The sequence below is a fragment of the Lytechinus variegatus genome, chromosome 12 (genome assembly GCF_018143015.1).
Source record: "Lytechinus variegatus isolate NC3 chromosome 12, Lvar_3.0, whole genome shotgun sequence".
NCBI lineage: Eukaryota > Metazoa > Echinodermata > Echinoidea > Temnopleuroida > Toxopneustidae > Lytechinus > Lytechinus variegatus.
The window spans coordinates 27,139,555-27,163,747 of record NC_054751.1 but is presented as its reverse complement, the minus strand read 5'-3'; the positions used below and the strand labels follow the sequence as shown (position 1 = coordinate 27,163,747).

The 24,193-nt window shown below is 35.2% G+C and overlaps 1 protein-coding gene across 2 annotated transcripts in view; it reads right to left on the bottom strand.

Annotated features, from left to right (window-relative positions):
- The window catches only part of LOC121425101 (complexin-like), a 41,324-nt gene that overhangs the window by 12,319 nt on the left and 4,812 nt on the right, over positions 1 to 24,193 (bottom strand). The window contains exon 2 of one of the 2 annotated variants that reach the window (XM_041621076.1): positions 13,583 to 13,723. In XM_041621076.1, coding sequence (XP_041477010.1) covers positions 13,583 to 13,637 — 55 coding nt within the window. In that variant the 5' untranslated portion in view covers positions 13,638 to 13,723. Of the gene's footprint in view, positions 1 to 7,960; positions 8,074 to 13,582; positions 13,724 to 24,193 lie in introns of those variants that run through there. The other variant, XM_041621077.1, reaches the window with a different exon arrangement.

Below are 24,193 nucleotides of genomic sequence, written 5' to 3'. Positions count from 1 at the left end.
AGGTAAGTAGCCACATAACAATGAAAAGAGAAAGGAGGAGTCTGCCCTGTTGAAAGTGAGAGAGAATAAAAAAATGAAATCTGAAGGAAATAGGGATACAATAACTAGTCAAAATTAGCATGCCTAAGGGGAAAGCGGAGAGGGAAGGGGAGAGAAGGGATATACCCCTTTCTCGTCTACTCCCTCAAACTAATTTATTATATAGCAGTGTTTCCACTCTTCCCGAAATTCTGGAAATTTCAGGAAATTTTTACTTTTTCCAGGAAAGGTTCGGGAAATGAAAAAATTTCATGAAATTTCAGGAAATCAGAAAATCACAGTTAAACTACAATTAAACATAGCAACTATTGATATTCATGTTATATTTACCTTCATACATAGCTCAAAATTTTCCGCTCGTGCTCCGCGCTCGCATTTTGTAATTTCGTTCCTATTTTTACAGAGGGCATGAACAAAAAAATGCTTAATTCCCTGATTTTGGCCACCTGAACCAACTTGACGCTCGCTGTATTATTGCCTGATTTTTTTAAAGTCAAACTTGAAAATTCCAGGAAATATCTATGAATTTCAGGAAATTTGGGATTCAGTTTGGGGAAATTTATTTTGGAGCTGTGGAAACACTGTTAGTGGAAACCAGTTTAATGGGTTATGGCAATGCATTACATGTACATGTAAGCATCTTGGAAGCGATCTAAAGTGGTCTCCCAAACCAGTTTGGAAAACCACCTAGCGTTGTGGTTTTCAAGACTGCTTTGCCTTGTTAATGTGGTTTAAGCATAGGTAAGGACACAACCGTTCTTCGGGAAGAGATCTTTGCACGGAAAACAAATTATAAACAAACATATACAGAAGATGCAGGTAATCATTAGAAACGCAACATATGGAAGTAAAAATAATCAACACAGAACAGGCTATTTCCAGTTGTTTTAATTCAACAAAATTAATACTGATGTCCCCTGAAAGTTAATTGTGTGCGTGAAAACCTTTTTTTATCACAACTAATTTCCGATCCCCTGCCTCTGTGTTAAATCCAATTAATGCTACATGTATGTAAAACACTGTCTTGCAAAATAAATCAAATTAATTGATCTCATTTTGTGTGTCAAGTACGAGCACAGGTGACAACACGGTGCAAGCGCTTAAAAGGATTTCGGAAAGGCTATTAGGCACTCAGTACACCTGTGACCAGGAAATTGATTTATTGTGTAAAGAGAAACACACAACGCCAATAATTGGAGAGAGCTGTATGAGCAATTTATGTCACTCAAGTCAATGTGGATACTGTCCTAATGTACAGGTTGTATTGGAGTAATGTTTAAAGGGGTATATGTATGCTCCATGCTAGTGTCCATGCTGAAGATAATCATATCTAAATATTGTAGAGTGAAATTCATCCAGAAAAACTGAAAATTCCATCAAAATTTGATTAAAAATTTAAAAAAAAATTGAATTTTAAAATTTGGCAACAGTTTGTGAAGACAGAAATATGCATGCCTTCATGACTATTCAGTAGGTGAGCTGAAGATGTCATGTCCCCAATTCCTTTTCCATGTTCTGATTTTAATTATTTCACATTTTCATACTGTACATTAGTGTTAAAAAATATGTCTCCTTTGTATTATGGAATAAGATTCAGCAATGAATTCTTGTACACACACAGTGAACAAGCTGTCACTCCTATTTTTTTACCCTTGGAGGAAAAAAAAATACATGAACATAAATTTCATATGAACATTAAAAAAATAAGTGGGGATATAACATCATAAGCTTGCTAACTGCATATTAAAGGACATGCATAGAACTGTATCACTGAAATAGAATATAAAATGTTAAAAATGTCATAACTTTGGTATTCCTACATGTAGTAGGAAATTTTTGGTCATAATTTTTTGGGGTCATCATAAATTTTTCCTAGGAAATTTTTGGTCATAACCATAATACCCCACCCCCAATCCCAAATTAGAGCATGACTACATCATATTCATTCCAACTACTGGCTGCATTGGAGAGTGCACACATAAGCCTACAGTAAGCCATGTACTCTAGATGAAGAACACCCAAAGGAGACAAGAAAAGTGGTCTTCATGAACAGGATCTTTTGAGCCATGTTTCAATGATTCCAAGGAATCAAAATTTGTATCAATAATTTCATATTAGAAACAGATGTTCCATCTATAATGTGATTACGTAGACTGGCATGTGTGCACCGGCGAAAAGAATTCTTACTTGTAAGGTATCAGGATGCACCCTAAGGTGTTGAAATGGTGTACTTTATGTGTGGAACAGTGATGGATCTAATCATGGACCGGAAGCTTTTGTTCCTCTGTTTTTTATTAGATTGCAAATTACTTGCATAGGTCATTATCAATCATAATCACCCCTCAATTATTCAACCATTACAAAAAGCAGATGGTTAGAAAAAAAATAAGCTTCTTTTCTCCCTCCTTCACTAATTATTCCCCCTTTTTCTCAAACAAAAGTTTGGATCTAAATCACAAAAACGACTCATGCAACCACACAAAAATAGAAGCCACATTATTACATAACATCAATCAATAATGCAATGCAATTAACGGTGCATCGTGGCCATCACTGCCCCCTTAATACGAGTATGCCTCTATGACCAAATACATGTATCTAATGAAAGTGGATGGTAAAATGCTACATGTATAGACAGCAGAGACAGAGTGTGTATAGGGAACAGATCAATATCATCAGAAAGCACTGGTATCGGACGGGGACGCTATGCTCTAGGTAATAACACATCAAAGCTGCAGGAGCATGGAACCCTCGTTGCATTACTAGTCTAACCTCCACAGACAGATTTAAAAACCACAATTTATTTCAACATTCTTTATTAAGCATAATTTTATGAAGAGAAGAGGTTGATGCTGGTTTCCAGATATAAAGAGGAACTATTTGATTCAACTAAAGTTCAACACAATAATAATTTCTTCATAACCAACATAACTTTCAAGTTCGTTTTTTTTTAAGTGGGCTTGGGTTGGTCAGATGTAAATTGTGTTGCAAATATATTAAATTTTAGTCACAATACTGAAGATTTCCTTTACCATCTACAGCCTGAATGTGTAGACTACTACTGTAACAACGAACATAGATCAAACCCACTTTAGATGTATATTGACAAAGGCTGAAGAGAGTGATGAAAGGTCAAGTACATGTAAAAAACAAACATCAAGTCAATGCAATTTGGGTGTAAAACAAAGAATTATGCATAACGTGAAGGTATGCGAATCAGAAAACCAATGCTCATATCCTAAACTCAATATTCTTTTACTGCTATTACTCGGCTCTGACATGCGATGAGTCACTCCACCTGAAAGTTTCCACCTACATGTACATAGAGACTGGTGATTCCCCGAGCAACACTTCCAGGTGAGGACTTCAGGAAAAACAGCTACATGTACAAGGTACATGTAACACATACTTTATATATGTAGCTGCATATAACAATCACATCAACAGAAGCTTGAAAAAAATCCTATAGTAAGAAGAGTTTTATCCCTGTCTAATGTCTGATTTTGAAGACTAGCAGTTGAATGAGTCCACATCTGCAGTAGACAGACAATAAAATAGAGTATCAAAATGCATTGTAAGCAGTATATAAAATATTACATTTTAATAGCAGATACGTGTAGGACACACAGGAAATTATCAATAGTATAGTATACTTGGGAATAAATGATATCAAGGTTGTTTTCAAAGACAGAGTTAATTCCATTTAATAGAGTCTAATGGTTGATGCAAAATCATTGAACTAAATAGCATGTTCTCTCTCTGTCTAATATCATTCGATACCTACAAAGCATTGCTCTCAACCGTTTGACTGCATAACAATGGTTTAATCCTCACATCTTATTATAAAGTGCCAAGCATCATTATCATAATATTGACAGATAACAAACACTGCCAAAATGGATTTGAGGGACAACCCATTTAGAATGATCACTGCTTGAATATTTTTCCCAATAATGTACCGGTTCCTATCCATGAAGTCCACCTGCTATTACATAAAGACCTCTTTTCTTTTTCAATTGGGTGGTCTTAAGATACAAGTTTGTCTGTTAAAAAGGAAGCATATCATCATATGATAGTTGCTTGACATCATATCGTGTCTATGTTGTAATGTGATCAATCAAAATATGTAAACAATATTTTTCTGCACAATTAATGGGAGGAAGCGTTCAGGCCTACATTGTATATTTAATGGGATGAAAGCTTTGGAAAAAGTAGGCTTGCGTGGAAACAGAAAAATCAAAGAATAAGAACAAAGAAAGTTTGAGAAAAACAGACAAATGAGAAAGTTATGAGTATCTGAATATTGCAATCACCAATGCTATGCGGAACCTCCTATTGGCAATGCGACAAGAATGTGTGATGTCACTGATGAACAACTTTCCCTACGATGGACTGTAAAATACCCTCAAAATGTCTCTTTTTGCTATTTCTTATGGTGATTGAACTCTTTATCCATGATGTATTCTTTAATAATCTGTATTACATGCCTTCCTATAGAAAGAACACATGTTCTACTGATAGATTAAGTGAAATATATACTAAAGTAATGGGGAGAGTTGTTCACGAGTGACATCACACATTTTTGTCGCATTGCCAATTTGAGGATATCTATAGCATTAGTGATCGCAATATTCAAATGCTCATAACTTTCTCATTATTTGTCTGATTTTTTTTAACTTTCGTTCTCTGATTATTTGATTTTTCTGTTTTCACACAAGCTATCTTGTTCCAAAGGTTTCATTCTCCTTTAAGTACCTTTTCAACCAATACAAAACCCAGCTCTATCAGTTTATTAGACTGTTTTGCATTGTGAATATATACATGTACATACATGTATAACTTGGCTACTATTGGCAGCCTATGCATTTCTTCTGATTAGAAACATTTTCCCAATATTTGCAGACCTTTCTTAAACTTAAACTCTATCAACAATGACCTACTTTCACCGGGATGCTACTGAACTCCAGATTTTGCTGTATAGCTCTGAGCAATTCCTCTTATCGCCATCTAGGTCTCTCCAATGCAGGCTTTAACTTGTCGATGGAGTTATCCTTAATGGGATAGGAGGATTTGTTTTTTCTGCCCATGCCGAGGTTTCTCCTCGCAATTTCCAAACCGCTCTAGCTCACGTCTTCTATTGTTTGCCAGCATCATCTGCAATCGGAACATTTCACTCATGAGTGTATTTCTTTTTTTTATCGTCTCTTTAGATTTGTATCCACAAGAGTGGTTCTATTACATTATTTTAGACCCCCCCCCTTATTTCTCTTTTCTTTTCCTTTTTCTCATTCCCCCCTTCTCTCTCTGTCTCTTGTTTTGTCTCCTCCGCTTCAATCTGTCTCTCTCTCCCTCTCTCTTTCTCTTCAATGCAGGTGTCTCTGATGCAGGCCTTTTTTATAGCATGTCTATTCTTTGTAATATGATTTCACACATTCCATTTTTTCTTTTTATGTGAGAGATAATGGGAATGTAATAAATGAATAATGTTACAGCTAATAACCAATATGCCTTCTACAGAGTTTCTAGGAGAATTATGCAATTGATCATGTCCTTTCACAAGAATGCACTTATGCAAGAACTCCCACACAGCCATGCACATACATGTAGCACAATTTTAAGAGAAATTCCAGTAGTTGCAGTAAACACCGATTTCATGAGAAAGTCTGTAAAACAAGGCGTAATTGTCAGTATATCATTGAGGATCTAGATCTGGTACAGTTACATAAACTGAACTTTGTGAAATCTTGAAATCTACGCTAAAATATGTTCACACCGAAGATGCCCAACACATATAAGTGCACGTGGGACAGTGTATGACTATTGCTTTGAATGTTGGGCCCGACGCTCTACCCGAATCCTGTGCTTATTTGCTGATTTCTCAGCAATTACACAATTTCTTCCAGAATCCTTTGGCACATACGTTTTATTTATACAAACAGACACTTTGGTGGTCATTTCATTGGATTCTGTATGAACTCATTTCGATATCGTTACCAAAACTAGCATTTACCTTTAAGAAATAAAAAGGGACCTCCATGTAATTTGGCTTTCATCCCTCACTTCACAATCTGGTAAATTTGCTTACTGCTCAAAAAAATAACACTGAGATCATCATTTGTGAATATTTACACTATAATTTCATATACTGTGCACTTTATATTTTACATGTTCCACAGGGAAGGATTTTACTATTTATTGCTGGACTAGTGCCACAAGCATCCCTGGACAGGACTGTATGCATGTGCTCATTTTGGTAGGTCTACATCTAACATAGATATCGGTATGTAGGATGATCCATGATAAATGAAGACCTGTGAAAGATGGTGTGGTGGTTGACCAATCAAGATCATCGTTGCATGCGCACTCTTTTTAAAATACTGACCGGGAACCAATCAGTGCGGTTCTTTCATATTTGCAATTCATTGCAAACCTTTGTGTTAAGGAAGCCGGATCATTGATTTTGTTTTACTCATATGTCTAACCAGGGTTTATTTCTTAAATGAATTACACTTTAACTTGAACAATCAGTGTGTTTTTTTAATCAAATTATCTGTAAAAGATGAAACCCCAACATAAGATCATGTGACCAAAGAATCGTGATGGATTACATTGGCAGGTGCCCGTTCATGGTACATTTGCCAAACCTAAGCTTGATATCATTGGTTGATGCCAAATAAAACAGTCATATCCATATACCAGCTATCCCTGTGTATGCACATTGCACCATAGGGCTAAAGAGAAAAGCATATGATATTATGTGTTCAGTCAGCCATGGTTTATCTCCATTTTAATACAAATGCATATTGCTCCAATAGTCGGGAGGCATCATGTACAGTGTAGCTTGATATACAGGACTGTACAAAACCAATAAGTGATATATATTGGTGGATAAAATAATGTATTCTTATCAGGTAATATATGAGTATTATTATATGCCTTGCCTTCTAAGACTAGCTTTCCTGCTTATGACATACATGGTCAGGCAGAATGGTGTTCAATGCATATATTTAAGGTAATGCAACCCACAAAGTGGGCGATCAATATGCCTCAAACCAATTTAATCAACCACATACAATGCAACCAGACTGCTTATGTGTTTCAGGTACGTATTTCTTCAACTTTATATCAGCATTTACATGTACTTTATACACCTGTAATAACAATAATATTGTTAGCGAGCCTATCACGCTTAAAGCGCTGTTTACACTTTTCCTTTCAAAGCCGCACTATATATTACCAATTCTTGAGCTAAATTTAATTTGGTGCAGTAAAGGAATTATTCCTTGAATTCATTCATATTCAAGAATTAAATTAATTGACATGTAGGCCTCAACAATATTTCAAATATTTGTCAAAACAGAGACCAAGAGATCATTTTTTAGTATTGTAAAGTAAATGTTGGATTATCAATTTTGACACAAATAACATTACTTTGATATATGCCTTCAGATATAAATTAAAAATTTACTTTAAGCTACAGTAACATGCTTTATCAAAAATAAATAATGGTAAATTTCAAATCAAATCAAAGATAACAGCCCATTATCAAAATGAGCATGCTACATGGTTTATTAACTTAGGCCCACATGTACTCCTTAAGTGTATGTGTAGACCTACATGTTAATACACTACAAGCATGAATATACATGTAACCATGAAACAATAGCTTGAGAGCCAATACCATTCAAATACCAAAAACTCATTTAAAGGACCAATAAGGTATAGACCCCAAATAGCAAAGACGTCATTTTGCAAAATCTAAAAAAAAAAACACCTAAAATAAGCACTTAAGGACCTGATCAAAATGCCATCTGGTAAAAACCATGTACAAATATAACACCAGATAAAGCAATATTTTTTATTTAAACTTATATAGCCTGCCGTGATGGTTCTTGTCCAAGATGTAAATATGTGGACTCACCTAATAACGAAGCCATAGCACAAAACACAACACCCTCGATCTCAAGATGAATCCAATATGTTCAGAGTGTAGCACGTAGAGAGAGCTCTTAGCCTCATGAATATTAATAGCCATCTGGGCATTATTGGTTTCACAGCAGCCTGCACGGGCCTAGCCTGCTATTACTCTCTACTATTAGGTATGCACTGTGTGAACTCATGCGGCACCGCAGGATAGTCTCCTCATTCAGACTCCCACTGCAGGATGGGGATGCAGGTTTATTTCCACTCAAGTCTATGATATTTAATTTTTCGAGAGGAAAATTCCTTTTCATACATGACTCTTAAAGTTATAAACTCATCTTCACTTTCAAAGATTTCAAAGACCTCAACCCATGTGAGGTAAATGGGTACCGGTAGGAAGTAATTCCTTTAAAAAGCTGTGTGCGCTATGAACGCCTAGCTTAGCCGGGTAATATACATGTACATGTAAGAGTGCCTTGAGCACCTACAAGTAACAAAGTGGATATGTGCGCAATATAAATACCCTATATTATTATTAGAATATACATGTAACTCAATGTGATTGTGTATGCACCCAAAAGTAATTGATTGGGAATGATTTCTAATCTACGGTACTATACATGAATATGTTCACGTATGAATGTACGTGTACGTAGATTACAAAGCTGAATTCAAATGAGCTGGACTGATCCCAAATGATATTTCTTATGAACTGGAACGTCACTCGACAGGACAAAATTCACTGAATGTATTCCAGTATTGATAGGACCTTGTTTGGCCACGCGTATGAATACTGAGACTAAACATTAATGAGTTGTCAGTATTACGTTGAATATTACAGCAGATCTTGAAGTAATTAAATGAGAGAGAGTTTTATGGGAGCGTTTGTGAGCGGGTAGTAATCACAGTGAGACACTGATAAACAGCGATATAAAGAGTGGGAATTAAATACAGTAAAACAAACAAGAAGCAGAGAAATACAAGAAAATTACATTTTTTAAAAAGGAAAGAGAGCTTGCCAAGAGAGAGAGAGGGCAATAAGGGTGGGGTACAGAATGCTCAAACAGATGGTTATCTCATACGGGTCACAATGATCTCAATCTGAATTTGAGATCTGGAGATTAAAACAAAATAAAACAAATTCAAAATGGTTTAGGTAAAAAATAAACAAACAACTAAAATTGCAAAGCAGAGGGAATTGGCATTTTTTTTAAGAGGGTGTGGTGGAGAATGGAAGGGAATGAATCTTTGGTGTGAGACAGAAAAAAAGAGAGATTGTGTGTTAGTGTGTATGTGTCTGGACGTGACCATATGGTAGTAACTCTGAAGGCTGTGCACTATCTTCATATCAGGCTAAGATAGTGGAAAATGAATACAGAAGGGAAAAGACAGACACCCCAAGGCTCTCTCAACCTTCCCCTTTATACCAATAACTAACGAATTTTGATCTATCTTGAAGATTATAGTCTAGAGGACAGAGTAATAAATGATGTTGATATTAGCATACTGATTACAGTTGCAATATAAAGTCCCTGTTTAATGGAACCAGAAGGGCGTTAACTTCGGTAATTAACACAGAATTACATGTAGTGCCTTTCTAACTCTAACCACATGCAGGCTTGGATTTGACCTTATATCCTCTTGCAATTACGATCTTGTTATCAAGATGATGCATCACTTTCTAAAATAGTTATTTTATTGATAAAGAAACAGCGTATTAATTAGTGAAGCAAAAATATTTGTAAATTAAGTAGTGGAAGTAAGAATTTCATAAATTGGTGTTACTTACAGACTCATTCATAGAATTGATTCCATCTTTTATTCAGTAGCACATGTAGACAATGGGATACACTTCATAAAACTTGAAATTCATTCAGATGCACATGTACACTGTTGTTGAAATTCTGTTTAATGATTTATTTTCAATACTTGTGATTTCATTTCATCCAACTCGCCACTCCCCCCCCAAAAAAAAAAAAGTCATCAGAAGTTTTACACCACAGGTAATTCTGATGCTTTCATACATGTACATGTATTTAGTTTTAAAAAATGAATAAACTTTGTCAGATTCATAGATACATGTACATGTATTTGCTGTGTCATTATGATTCCATCAAGCATTAGAGCTTGAATAATGATATTTCTTTACTCTAATTCAAGAACCACATTACCTCAATGAGTCAATCCATCTACTATGAAAACTTGATAATTTGTAAAGTCTCAATTCAATGGAATGATGGATACAGTATGTATGTATGATATAAATGAATGATTAAAAATTGCCACAAAAACAGGGATATACTTGTCATCATCAATATTCATTAGGTGGGCTGATGATGTCACATCTCCACTTTCCTTTTTCTTTACGTTATTACATGAAATCATATTTTCATATAATGTATACACTGTTTGTGTATTATGTCTCCCTTATAATAAAATACATGTATGTTGCAGTATGGTCATTCCATGGGGTTAGGGCAATTTTTGTGATATACCAGAACTCCAAAACCGTGTTTCATGTAAAGAAGGCAAATGTAGGCCTATGTATAAAATCACCGGCAAAAATAAATGGTGTCTCACCAAGTTGTACTTCTCAAGCATCATGGTGTATTGCAGATTCACCCCTGAAAATTTATTGCCAATGTGATGTCCATGTAACAGTGGTAAAAATTTGTATTTGTTTTGCAGCAAATCCATTTAAGATCCCCAATTTCCAACTGAATTACTATGATTGGACATCAACTTGACACATCAAAACTTAAGCCCGTTTGAACTGATTTTGTCTGTGAAATGAAAAGGCTGATACAAACGTTACATGTACATTGACATCACACTATTTTGTTGCCCCAACCCCATGGAATGACCCAGCGATGATCATGCATTTCATTTTTTTTTTTGGTTCTTGAACAACAAATTTTTTTTTGTTCAATAAACATAGGTAATGAAATACAAAAGAAAAAGTGTGGATGTGACATCATCACTTTTCCCATTGAATATATTCATGAAAACATGTTTAAACCTGTTTCACTGAAATAATGCAAATCTTTAAAATGTCATCTATGTGTAGCTTTCGTATTCCTCACCTGATTGACCGATTTTGATCAACTTTTTGTTGTTTTGCTTCTCTGATTTTTCTTTATATCTGTTCAAATCATATTATTTTCACCCTGGAGTACCCCTATAACTGTCATTTATGCCCAGTTCCTAAAACCATCAATATTAAAGATAGAAGCCTTGGAAAGGTTTCATTGTCTCATCTAAATCATTACGGTATGCAAATCACATACTTAACGGTTGCATGATGATATTCCCCAGGGGTGTGTATCTAGTCCAAAAAAAAGAGGGGTTTTCCCCTTCTTGTTTTCCACGAACTCAATGCAGAGATAGACCACGAAACTTGACAAGAAAGATATTAAAGCACTACAGCACAAACAAAATCATTTGAAGGATTATTTGAATCATACACAGCCACAGGGAGTCGTTTATGAGACCAAAAGAGTTATTTGTCAATTTTTTTTGTAATTCGATCATCTTTCTCATGATTTCAAGTATCTTATCTCTGGCGAACCCCCAGTGGTACAGTAGTATGAAAGCCCCTTAACACAACAACAAATCGAATCTCAGGGACTTAAATGACCATTGACCTTAGTCATGTGACCTGAAACTCACACAGGATGTTCAGTAATACTTGATTAACCTTATGGCCAAGTTCCATGTACATGTACTACGTCTATATACTTTCGAAGCTTATGATGAAATTTCAAAAACTTAACCTTACATGTAGGTTAAGTTTTCTATGTTGATTCCCCAACATGGTCTAAGTTCATTGACCCTAAATGACCTTTGACCTTGGTCATGTGACCTGAAACTCAAGCAGGATGTTTAGTAATACTTGATTAACCTTAAGTAAAAGTTTCATGAACGTGTGTGTGTGTATTTGAGTTTTGTCAGACGTGTATCAATCAGATATGATTATTTACGTCTGGGACCGACCTTTAACGTCACCATCCGAAAGACGTGACCAGGGCTCGAACCTCGACCCTCTGCATCAATTTGTAACTTCCCCACAGCTTGGATTACAGGCGCACGCCACAACGCCCTAGGTTCTACTTTCTAATTTATATTGTTATTTAAAAAAAGTAACCTTCGGTTAAGATTTGATGTTGACGCCGCGGAAAAGCGGTGCCTATACATGTACATGTAGTCTCACTCTGCTATGCAGATGAGAAAAAAATTGTTTCATATACATTCGGTTTCATTTCTGTCCTTTTTCTTCATTTCCCCTTTAGCTGTGGAAGATTTGGTTTCAGCTCACCTTTATCATCCATGATGATTTTTACCAGTCTAGCACATCTGTAAGAATCATCTTTATGATGATGCGTTCTCAATTGCATGCATCACTGCAGCCCATATTCACATCCCTTGATCATCACAAATTTGGTCAATGAATTCCAGTGGCTTGCGGCAGATCTCTGATGATATCTTTTATCTTTACTCTACACAATTCCAGCATACTAGTGTACATGTAGTTTGTTGAAATGCAGACAAGGTGCTCCATGCCATGGTCATCATTGTGAATTTATTGAAGGGCAGTATTTCAAAGGGGGTACTTTTTTCTCATTTCTTGGGTATTAAGTTTTCAAAATGCATTTCAAAGTATTTATAAATGCAAATTTGTTATATGGGATTCCAACAGAATTCTTTTTCAACAGTATAGTCATCATGACTATCATTTATCATCTCTGTAATCACTATTATTATAATCGTCATCATCATTAGTATTCTACAATATAGGAATATTTGACTCAGATGACATGAAGAAGCATTCGGGATTGAATCAGAGTTCTTATTGACAAGATTCTGCATTATCTCTTTAGATGATGATCAGAAACATTATCTTCATCATTAATATTATTATCATCCTTGTCAATATAAATTTCAGGGATGATGAATTCCCTTGATCCCACAAAATTGATGGAAATTGCAAAAGGGCAAAGGCAAACCACTTCAAAACCACAGACAGAATGAAAATTTATAATAAATACTGTACAACAAAAAACAGAAAAGTTTACGTTGTATGGGTAAAATATTGAAAAAAATGGCAATAAAGCAAGAAAATATAAAGCACATTATGTCAAGACGTAACATGTATCTGAATATGTATAATACATAATCTGTTATTAAAAATACAGTGAAATATCAGATAAATCAAATAATGACAAAAAACAAACAAAATAAATTGATGTGGATGGATATTTTTAAGGATGCAATAAGAGTTAATTTTTCAGGTAAATCATTAAGTAATTGTTTCATTGTATATCAATTTAGATTTTCGTAGTATATGCACATGTACTTCTAGTATTATAAGAATTTTGCAAGAGTATTTATTGTTAAGAAAAAAAATCACCATAAACTGATACCTCCTTTAAAGTCCCCAAGGCAATAATCCGACACCCGTATCAAGGAAAATATCTGACAAGAAAGAAAGGAAGGAAAAATGGTGCATTCTTGTGATAATATAAATCTTAAGTTCCCTATGCAGTGAAATTGAGCCAAATTTTCCAATGTCTCATGATTGAAGGGAGTATTTATCCTGAGGGCAATGAATGAAGGATCTTACCTTTCACGCTATTCAGCTTGTTACCAAGTATCATCTTAGCTGCCATACCAGCCATCTTTCAATTATTTGATTGGTTTTATACTGATCAAGGTAAAAAAGGAAATTTTTCTTGCTCTCTCCCCTTTTGTAGATGCCGGAAAGCTGAAATGCAAAAAAAAGAGATAAATATATAAGGAATGATGGTCACTATAAATTACATGTATCTCAGCATCAGCAAAATATGGTTGGTATGATAAAAAAAACACAGCCAATTCAATAATTTCACCATAGGGCACACAGGTCATTAGAATAAACACATACTAAATAATTTTGTAAGACAGATCCCCACAAATCAATAAGAATCAACTTATACTGTATCTGAGTTGAGAGGGCACTGATTACACTTATAATTGGTGGTTTCTGATAGCTCTGCATCACGATGACAAATTTATGCAGTCTGCCATCCCTAGAACCTTCTTGCCAGGAGCACAAACCACTGATGAGATTTGTTGTTTTTCCAGCATGTAAACGCCCCAAGGAGGGGAATAAATTGCATCTGTTTATCATCATTGTAATGCTTGGCTTGAAGGAACAAACAGTGGGTGATAATTGTACAGCAAGAAATCTACTGTCTTAATAACTCACTATAACCAGCTGTGATTGTTTGGTGACATTCTTTTGTTAATATTTGGAGAGCATATACTGATTTTTTCCACAAATTTTATGTGGTGAGATTTAAGAGTATATATTTAGGTGAGTCTATGGTTTCTCAAATAACATAAAAAAGAGGATATCTTGTCTGGAATCAGCTACTACATGTACACAGCATGAAAATATTCATTTCCTGACATATTTTATGTACATGTACAATGACGATGAAAATCATGAAAGTACTCCACCCCCATCCCTCTGCCCTTACCCCCTCAGACTGTCCTTACCCCACCCAAATCCTTCTTCATCAAATAGATCTCAAGGGTTTTTACTGGTATACATTATGTTCACTCGCAATATATTGATTTAACACTGTATACTAATATGTACATTATGTTCATATCTAATAAAGATAAGTATAGACTCTGGGAATCAGAATTTGGGTATAAAATTGCTTTAAATGAAGCATTGTTGATGATTTACACGTCATGAATTCATTTCTGAAATATACCCCTCACATCTCATCATCATCATCGTTATCATCACTTCATCCACCCATCCTTTCTTTCTTTCTTCCATCCTTCCTTCCTTCCTCTCTCTCTTTCTTTCTTTCTTTCTCCCTTCCTTTCTTCAAGCCACCCCTTCCTCCCTCCTTCCTTCCTTCTTTCCTTCCTCCATTCTTCGTTATATCCTTCCTTCCTCCCTCCCTTCTTTCCTCCATTCTTCCTTTCATCCTTCCTTCTTTCATTCATTCCTTCCTTTCATCCTTTTTTGTTTCCTTCCTTCCGCCTGTCCTTCCTTCCTTTCATCTTTCCTTCCTTTCTCCTCTCTCTCTCTTTCATTTCAATTCAGTTTCACACACCCCTTTATCCGAATAGTGAAAATCCTTTATATCAATACCTAAATAAGTCACATGAGCATGTACCTGTATGTCAGTATACTGTAATAAAAGCAGCACATCATCCTCCAAGCGTTCAGCAGGATCTCATAATACACCCACACATGCCTGTCCCAAGACAGACAAGCCCTCCTAACTACCCTCTTCCTTATCCAAACATGAAGTGGGAGGGGTAAAGGTCATTCTAGCCTTCCAAACAGGCTAAACATCATATTGGAAAGGTGAAAAGGGTCTCAAATTAGGTCCTTTCTGGTTCTAGACAACAGTTCTGGTAAGATCCTTTTCAATAAAAATATTGTAATTCTCTGTAAAAAAAATAAGAGCAAACTCAGTACCAAATCGGCTATGACTTAAAGCTGGTTTACATTTTACTATATTACACAAGGCTTGCAGCAAATAACGATTCTGATTTTTATGGCATGAATAGCATTTACATACATGTATGCCCGTTTTATTCATGGGAGCTGTCACATTTAATGCCATATGATATTTGTTCAAAAACTGTGCTGTACTGAAATATGCGCCAGGCTTCACTGTCCCCCTATTCTAAATAAACTCAACTTCCATCTCTCTGTCCATCCCTTGCTTTTTCCCTTCCTCCCTCCTTCTCCCTCATCCCTTTCTCCCTCACTGTCTCCTCCCTTCGTCTCCTTCCTTCCCTTCCTCCATCTCTCTCTCCTCCGTTCCCTCATCCCGCCTTCCTTTTCTATCTCCCTCTCTCCTCCCTTCCCTCTCTCTCCCTCTATCCTTCATTTGCTCCTTCTATCTCTTTCCCTCTCTCCTCCAATCCATCCTTCTGTCCCTCCTGCATGCATTTCTTTTCTTCTGATTTGATCAGTTTCGAGTTCTCCTGCAAGCTGCCTTGTTGCCTCCTTGGAATGCATTTACATGTACGTGAGCAAAATGATGGATGAGACAGGCTTAGAAAGCAATATTCTTCACCTGTTTTTTTAAGCATTTCATCTACCCGGCAATTCCTACATTCAAATTACCACCCTCGGAAATATTCATGAGGATGAAATTAGAGAACATGCACCGGCCTATCAAGATAAGCCTCATAGTGGAAGAAGTGGAAAGGATGATGACCAACATTTTGATCCACTCATTTTAAATACGACATGGAAAAGGTAGAACTAGAAAACTTATATGGACTCCCATGGATTAACGCTAATGGCAAATGGTGAATCCCTTGATTACAAGAGCTTTCATTTTACTTCCCACATTTTCTCTTCGAGAAGCTGTTGATGATTTTATTCCTTGCCTAGAGTCTCAATTCTGATATAACCAGGCACTAACCAAAAAAAAATCATCATTAATGGATTGGTGGATGCCAATCTGACAGAAAATTGGAAATGAAAATACATTGTACATGTAGACGGATTACTCTTTTTCAAAGTTTAATGGGGGAAATTTATCTTGATGATGATAATGTAGCTTTTTTTCTGTTTCTGCAATTTATGTTCTTTTCATTTATTTTTTAGAATATGTTACAACTTCATGATTTCTTACTTAAAACGAAACATGGGCAATTTGTTTTTCTCCAAAATACATAATGTACATTTAATGTGAGAAGGACTTTATATAATGTTTATGAATTCAAACTTTTTTCAAGGGGTAGACAAACTCTGGACTCTGTGACTTGAAAGAAAATAGATTTGTATATGGCTTCATCCAACATGACTGAAATTTTTATACTGGCATTAAATAGATTATTATATGACTTCTATTTATATGAAAAAGCCATATCCTTTGCACAGATGCAGTCATCTTCTTGAAATTGATTTGCAAGAGAAAATTGTTTAGGATGCTATGTAAAGGTTGGGAAAAATTATTTTGTTAATTTCTTTTTTCATGTTTTTATTAATAAATCATCAACATACAAATCATTTACATCAAATTCCACTATAATAGTTACATTAAAAAAACAACAACGATAAATCAAAATATATACAAAAGATTGGAGTGATTATTGTTAAAATTCATGAAATATATGTAATACCTTAACTTTACTATCGCACAGTCTCTTCAAATTTGAGCACATAAATATTTTTAAAATGCATTTAGGCATACAAATTTTTAGAATACTTGTTTTCTCACAAATGTTTCTTTTCATAAACAAAAATGCAATCTTAGATTTGAATATTTTACATCCATCTACAATAGTTCATTGATATAAAATTTTGTAAAAATGCATTATAATGAATATTTGCTGTGTCTAATAAACCCAACATAAACTGTTTGAATATAGTTAATCTATAAGTATGATACTTTGAACAAAACAGGTTTATGATGGAATTGCCCATAATGCACATCAGTGCATACAATATTACAAAAACAGAAGGGAAACTATAATATCAAAATGATTGAAATCTGAATAAAAACCAAAATGAACATACATGTACATGTAGATGGACGAAGAAACAGTCTTTTAAAATTTATGGTATTAAAGGAGGCTATCGGAGCAAAAATGAGGGAAATTCATGAGTACATTTACATGGTCATCCAATACAGTGCACACACTCCCCAGATTATGTGAAAGTGATGTGAAATGCTAATAGCCAGGGTGAACCCTTAATACAGATTTCGGGCTGACGTGGGTTTCTCCCTGAATACATTAGAGTGAAGTGGATGGCAGAAAATCGCTCATATTACACCATAGCCAGATGCAGTGCTACTGTACATGTATATGGGTATGTGACTGGGGGCAAGGAAACCTATTACTGTCACAATGCAGAGATTCCAGTATAAAGTATACTTGAGGCAATGGTGGTTGGTGTACATGCATGGTAGTTTGGGATTTGTATCAACACAGCATGAACAAGGATAACAACATTGTTGTTTTGGTTGAAATAAAAATCGTGAGAAAAACACTTTCTCGGGAGTGTCAATTCATTTTGCTGAACTGTTGTATTTGTTATCAGAATTCTGTAATGTGTCACTATCAAAGGCAGGTAGCTGAGTAGTTTGCTTTGGAAACCCTTCACTCAAGGAAAGTGCAGCCTAATTGCAATCCCCACCAATGACTTGCGTAGAGAAGGCCTCTCTCGTTCAAATGAAAGTGAAACAAGCTGTGTATATGTATATTTGTGCCAGTCTGTTCTTACAGACTATGCAAGTGAAGTGAATCAAGTAACCCAAAGCGCTAAAGGCTCCAGCGGGGTAGAGGGTGAAAACTGTTGTTTTGTGGGTTGTTTTTGTTTTTTTGTAAACCTCACTCTTACATGTACATGAAAAATGCAATGAAAGTCAATGCAGACTGCAGTATCAGCTAAGTTACATGCAGGTGGGAATACTTCTAAAATATCTGAAAACCTACTTCTTTTTCACAGAATTCATTTTTGTATAAATATTTCAACTTCCAAGGTGTTGCAAAACTAAAAATAAGCCAAGATTGTAATTTCTAGTGCAATGGGAGATGAAATATTTACTGATCTCTTCAACTCTGGTTTGTCACGTTGTTCAATAGATGAATCCTTTTCACCATCTTTTTGTTATTTTCATTCAACTTTTAATGTTTTAATCTGTCAAAATCATTAGTCTAAAATATACGGGATATGTTTAATGTTGATTAAAAAAGAACTGTGTACGTAAGTAAGAGACATTTTACATGTACAATCACTTTTATTTCAGCCAGGATTAAATACACAGGCATGCAAATGGCTGAAATGACAGACTAAAATTTGAGTACAGTGTCTATTTTTCTTTTAAAATGTACATTTTTTTTTAAATATGTTGAATAACATCTCAAAATATGAAACAAAATCTTATGTTGATAAATGTTTATACCCAATCAGATGAAATTTGTACTTAAATAGAGCAAATGACTTTCCCCAAAATGAAAGAAAGTGAAAGAAATGAGCACGATGAAAGCAGCAGTCTGATACCACTTTCCGTAATAGCCAGCGCCATACCTGGGCTATTCTGGTGCTGCTTTTATTAGCACCAGACCAACGCCATTGTATAAAAGTAGCACGGCTCTGCTTCAGTTACTGAACGCCTGTGGTGCTGACTACTTTAGTGCGGGCCTGGTGCAGACCAAAAAATCATGAGTTACTGAAAATGGTATCAACTGATTAAATTCACATCCAAAAAATTGGTATTTGTATGGACATACTGTGTGACATACATGTACATGTATATGTAGGTTGGCTCAATTTTTTTTATTCATTTCATGCTCGATAGACGATTTATACTGGATTAGTGATGAGTACGTGTGTAAGTCATTTTTTAGTAAGAGATTGAATAGTAAAAAGTCATTAGTACAGGTCCTACATACTGTGACAAAGTCAAACGGGGAAAGATCATTTTCACATGAAGCTGCTATTTTATGGAATAATCTGCCAGAAGATCTTAGAAATATACAACCATACGAAAAGTTAAGAAATAGCTTGAAAACACATTTATTCACCGTTTTGTAAAATAAAAAAATGTAAGAACCCAGTGCTCTTCCCTCAATCTCCACTCCTTTTGTAAAAAGCACTTAGAGACATACAACTTTGCTTATGTATTTTGCGCTATACGAAAACGTTTCATTATTATTATTAGACATTTTTATTGAAGTATACAGAAAGACAGAGTATTTACATGTGAAATCAACATGCCAGTCATTCAGACAAGAATGAAGGATCAAAAATTACTTTTCAGATATTTTTACAGGGCACAGATCATTGTCCCTCCATGATGCATAGGAAGCAAGATTGAAAACCAAACCACTGACGGGTCTTTTACTATCACATGAATAATAATGACTTTTAATTGTGCCAAGTCTTTCACTGAGCACTGACTACAGGAATTAAAGGAGAATGGAACCTTTGAAACAAGATAGCTTGGGTGAAAACAGAAAAATCAAACAAACAGATCAACGAAAGTTTGAGAATCTGACAAATAATGAGAAAGTTTTGAGCATTTGAATATTGCGATCACTAATGCTATGGAGATCCTCCTATTGGCAATGCAACAAAAATGTGTGATGTCACTTGTGAACAACTCTCCCCATTAATTTAGTACATGTATTTCACTTAAACTGCCTCTTTTATCAAATCTATCAGTAGATCATGTGTTCTTTCTAGGGCATGTAATACAGATTTTTAAAGAATACTGTAAATCATGGTTAAAGAGTTTGTTTCATCATAAGAGAAGCAAAAAGAGACATTTTAAGGGCATTTTATAGTCCATCAAAGGGAAAATTATTCACATTTGACATCACACATCCTAGTCACATTGCCAATGGGGGATCTCAATGGTATTAGTGATTGCAATATTCAAATGCTTATAACTTTCTCATTATTTGTCAGATTTTTCTGAAACTTTCTTTGTTCTTATTCTTTGATTTTTCTGTTTTGACACAAGCCTACTTGTTCCAAGTGTTTAGTTCCCCTTTAAAGATAAATGCCAGTTGTGGTGACGATTTCAAAATAAGTTTGTACAGAATCCAATAAAATGGCCACTGAAGGGTCAGTATTTAATGAATAAAAAATATGTGGAAAAGGAATCTGGGAGAAATTGCACAATTGCCGAGAAATTGGCAAAATTTTATGATTTTACTTTGTTAAATTTAACTGTACCAGACCTACATAGACATACATGTATGTAGCATGATGTGGGGACAATTAAACTTGAACTCATGATATCAGTGTTTCCTGCGACTACATGTCCTTTCTCATTAAATCAATAAATAGGCCTTCAAAGACAATCACCTTGGCTTGGATACCCTATCGAATGTCACCAATGCCTCTTTTACTGGCCATGGATATTTCTATACTCTTTTTAATATTTCCCATCTATGCTGTATCATAACAAGTGGAATGCCTCTGGCATCACGCGGTTCAATATAGCAGCAGTGCTGACTTGAATACTACTCTAACTCGCACAAGATGTTCAGTGATACATGGTTACTCTTATGTCCACTTTTTATGAACTAGACCAATAAACTTACAGATATATGACGGCTATTCAACAAAAAAACCCAACATGGCCAAAGTTCATTGACCTTACATGACCTTTGACCTTGATCATGTGACCTAAAACTGGAACAGGATGTTCAGTGATACTTGATTACTCTTATGTACAAGTTTCATGAATCAGATCCATAAACTTTCAAAGTTATGATGGTAATTCAACAGATACACCCAATTCGGCCAAAGTTCATTGACCTTTGACCTTGGACATGTGACCTGAAACGCGCACAGGATGTTCAGTGATACTTGATTACTCTAATGTCCAAGTTTAATGAACTAGACCAATAAACTTTCAAAGTTATGATGGTAATTCAACAGATACCCCGATTCGGCCAAAGTTCATTGACCCTAAATGACCTTTGACCTTAATCATGAGACCTGAAACTTGCACAAAATGTTCAGTGATGCTTGATTACTATTATGTCCAAGTTTCATGAATCAGATCCATAAACTTTCAAAGTTAATCTTCAGTGATACTTGATTACTCTAATGTCCAAGTTTAATGAACTAGACCAATAAACTTTCAAAGTTATGATGGTAATTCAACAGATACCCCGATTCGGCCAAAGTTCATTGACCCTAAATGACCTTTGACCTTAATCATGAGACCTGAAACTTGCACAAAATGTTCAGTGATGCTTGATTACTATTATGTCCAAGTTTCATGAATCAGATCCATAAACTTTCAAAGTTATGATGGGAATTCAACAGATATCCCCAATTCGGCCAAAGTTCATTGACCCTAAATGACCTTTGACCTTGGTCATGTGACGTGAAACTCATGCAGGATGTTCAGTGATACTTAATTAATCTTATGTCCAAGTTTCATGAACTAGGTCCATATATTTTCTAAGTTATGATGACATTTCAAAAACTTAACCTCAGGTTAAGATTTCGATGTTGATTCCTCCAACATGGTCTAAGTTCATTAACCCTAAATGACCTTTGACCTTGGTCATGTGACATGAAACTCTAATAGGATGTTCAGTAATACTTGATTAACTTTATGGCCAAGTTTTATTAACTAGGTCCGTATACTTTATAAGTTATGATGTCATTTCAAAAACTTAACCTCAGGTTAAGATTTGATGTTGACGCCGCCGCCGCCGTCGGAAAAGCGGCGCCTATAGTCTCACTTTGCTTCGCAGGTGAGACAAAAATGTACCCTTTTTTATTAATGAAAAATAATCTTGCCTAAAAACATTGAGATTTAAGACTTGTGGATATGCATCTTTCACAGCAAGTGGCTCTGTCACCTCAATCTTCTATATTATGCCAAAAATAATGGATTGATATTAAAGATGAATGATGTGTAATTTGCCATTGTTCTGTCATAACTCACAATGTTTATCTTGTGTCACTCACAGCACGTAGAGATTTAATTTTCACCATTGAGAGGGTATGATTTGATTAGAACTGTGTTAATATACTGTTCATGTACATGTACACTGGGGCATAGACTAGGCCTCTTTCAGAGAGCTGAAAGTTTTTGATTTTCTGACCTGAAAACTGGACTTTCTCCATGAACAGGATGAGTAACTAATCAAACAACCAAACAAGAAGCACGAGTTGAAAAAAAAATCATATTCCGACCTGAAAAATTGGCATTTTAAGCACTTTTTATACATGATAGGATGGTTGTTTAACAAAATAAAATATAAAAGCAAAGCCAGAGCAGAAAATTTGTTATTATCCGACCTGAAAACTGTTCCAAACTGAAGAATGGACTTAGCACTTTATGTAATCGTGAACAGGGTGGGTATCTAACTGAATAATTGATGCAAAGTGCGAGTTAAAAGTTTTTATATTCTGACCTGAAAGACTGGACAGTTTAAAGAACATGGCATATCTCAAACTCGTATCACAAGCGAGAGGTGTGCTGAATTTTTTTTTAGATTTAGACCTAAAAAACAAGATATTCTACATATGTATACATTTTTTGTAATGGAAAGAATGGATATCTTCCTAAATAAAAAAAAGCCTGAAGTAGAAGTAAAAGATTTCAATATACCAATAAAGAGTGGATATTTTCAGCAGTTTAAAAGGAACAAGCTGTGTATCTTTTAAATAGGGATTGTTTTAAAATCAGGGTTACCTATCCAAAAATGCTTGGTGCAACACAAAATGAAATTATGTGTACTGTAATCCCAAATTTATTATACCAAGCTATTGGGCACTTTCAGAGCAGCCTGCAAAAGAAAAACTTATTAAACTACATGTTATCAATAATGGCATGTAAGGACCAATTTTTTTTCTGATTTCAAGCCCATGCATCTCTATTAAGCTATTAATTGTTTAATCAATTAATTGATTGTTCAACTTCAAATGTGATTATTTGAAAGCTGAAATTCCAAAATAACATTATTTTTGTGACTATTAGGACCAAACACACATGGGTTTCTGATTGTGTCCAAAAATGTCCTCTCTAAATTCTATATTTTCATGCATACCGTAAGTAACGGTGTATTAACCACACCCGTGTATTACCGCACCCCCAACTTTGGACTAAAAAAAAAAAAAAAATTCTTCTCACATATACAGGCCTGTGAGTGGGGTTTCAAAAAAATAGCGGAAAAATCTGAAAATTTACCTTACTATTTACTATCGCCCATCACGATTCACGGTGTATTAGACCAAAAGCTTCAGTCTCTGTATTTTGGTTGTTCCGATTAACTGCGTTGGCTCACTCACCAATACATAGACTGAAGAACTTGGAGGTCCGTACGTACAGACAACGTATTTTAGCAGTAACGTTAGATCTAACAGTGGAAACCCGATTTTCCGATCATTTTTTGTACATAAAATGTCACATTATGAAAAAGAAATCACATCCATATTTACGAAAAAATGTTCAAAATTCAGAAATATCGTAACTTAGACCGCAGTTACCGCTAATTCCTTTGATATAATGATCCAAACATCGTCATCTTCGATCTTTTCGTTGGTCAACGTAAGTTGCCATCTTGGATGACGTCATCATCCTTACAGACGTATTTACCAGTCGCAAAATATCGCGATTTGAGCCGCTGCTTTGCGTTTGTATGCCAACAACGGCAACGGTGCACAATGTGATCCGCAGCAGTTTCATAGAGTTACATACGGTATTAATTCGAAACTTTGCGAAGG